The 1,316-nt window shown below is 40.8% G+C and overlaps 1 protein-coding gene across 1 annotated transcript; it reads right to left on the bottom strand.

The window, feature by feature from the left end:
- On the bottom strand, positions 1-673 carry LOC137738207 (pathogenesis-related protein PR-1). Its single transcript, XM_068477839.2, has one exon. The coding sequence runs from the start codon at positions 621-623 to the stop codon at positions 63-65; it is 561 nt and encodes a 186-aa protein (XP_068333940.2). The 5' UTR covers positions 624-673; the 3' UTR covers positions 1-62.
- Between the last annotated feature and the right edge of the window lie 643 nt (positions 674-1,316).

The following is a 1,316-nucleotide window of genomic DNA, read 5'->3' as shown; positions in this document are numbered from 1 at the left end:
TACGTCCAATATTATATTAAAATTGAAACACATCCAATATATCTTAAATTAAACATCGATAGCTAGTATGGCCTCTCACCAATATAATTCCCAGGAGGATCATAATTACAAGTCATAAACACATCTCCATTGTCACACACAACCCTAGCACACCCGAGTCTCGTCGTAGTCTTCCACACAATTTGAGTATAATGTCCGCACATTTGACCAGCCTCGCACGTATTCGTCATGTAACTGTAGTACTTCTCTTCAGCAGCCCATGTCTTCACTGCGTCGGTTGGAGTCCATGTCGAACCGCTGCCCCAGTATATGTTTTCTCCTAGCTTGAACCCGTCTTCCGGGAACGAATGCTGCAATTTGCAATCGGATTTTCTCTGGCCTGCCCACCACCTAGCATATTTCTCGAGTTGAAAGTCCCACATCAATGGCATCTCCCACTTTGCTGCCCTCACCAAATTGTTTTGGAACAAAAATTCTAAGGACTCTCCTATGCAACCCCAGCATAGTTGTTTTGAGACCCTCCAGATGGTCTCGTTGTTCGGCTTTTGTTCATGTGCAGAAGTAGCTGAGCCGAAGTCAGTAAGGTAGAGAGCAAAGAGGATAAAGAGGAATTGTGCCTTCATTTCTTTCAGTTATCTTAGACTCTCCTAGGAATTTCTCGCTTGTGACACTGCTACTATATAAAAAAACTTGGAGGAGACGGAGGATGAAGAACCACGCGCATTAGGGTTTGTGTGGAGCACAATCGATCTTATTTGGTGGTGGATAGAAGAATTTGGGTACTGATCATTGGAAGGTGATGTAGAAGCAGCATGGTGGGACGTGGTGAAATATTATGGTTTTGTTTGCATGTCGTATGTACTATATATAATCTGGTATGATTGAAGCTGCTCTCGTGAATGGCTATATTGTGCCCGTGAGGTCTGTGTTGTTTTATTAGACGACATTGTGCCCACCATGGACCTCTCTAGAACATGTTACGTGGCACAAAATACAAGCTCTTGGTAACGCTAGGCTAATGAACACTGAATAAATAAATATGGCCCATTCATGTGTTAAGTTTTTCTCTAAATAAACTTCTATCATTAACACGGGATGTAACTGTGAGAATGAACTCAAACCATAATTGCTCTCCAAATCATGACCGATGAGCATGTGTGGTATGTAACACATTTTTGGGATGGCGAATGAGTTTGTTTGTGTTAATTTTTTATGTTGTAACATTTTTTTTTTTTTTTAATTCCTAGTCTCTGCATTTACCATTTGTGCATTTAGACAAATTTTAATCATTCGCCTAATCTAATGGAATCCAATCC

The sequence above is a fragment of the Pyrus communis genome, chromosome 13, assembly GCF_041283825.1.
Source record: "Pyrus communis isolate YQ-2024b chromosome 13, ASM4128382v1, whole genome shotgun sequence".
In the NCBI taxonomy this organism is placed as follows: domain Eukaryota; kingdom Viridiplantae; phylum Streptophyta; class Magnoliopsida; order Rosales; family Rosaceae; genus Pyrus; species Pyrus communis.
The sequence above is the reverse complement of the archived record's forward strand: the minus strand, read 5'-3'. Positions and strand labels throughout refer to the sequence as shown.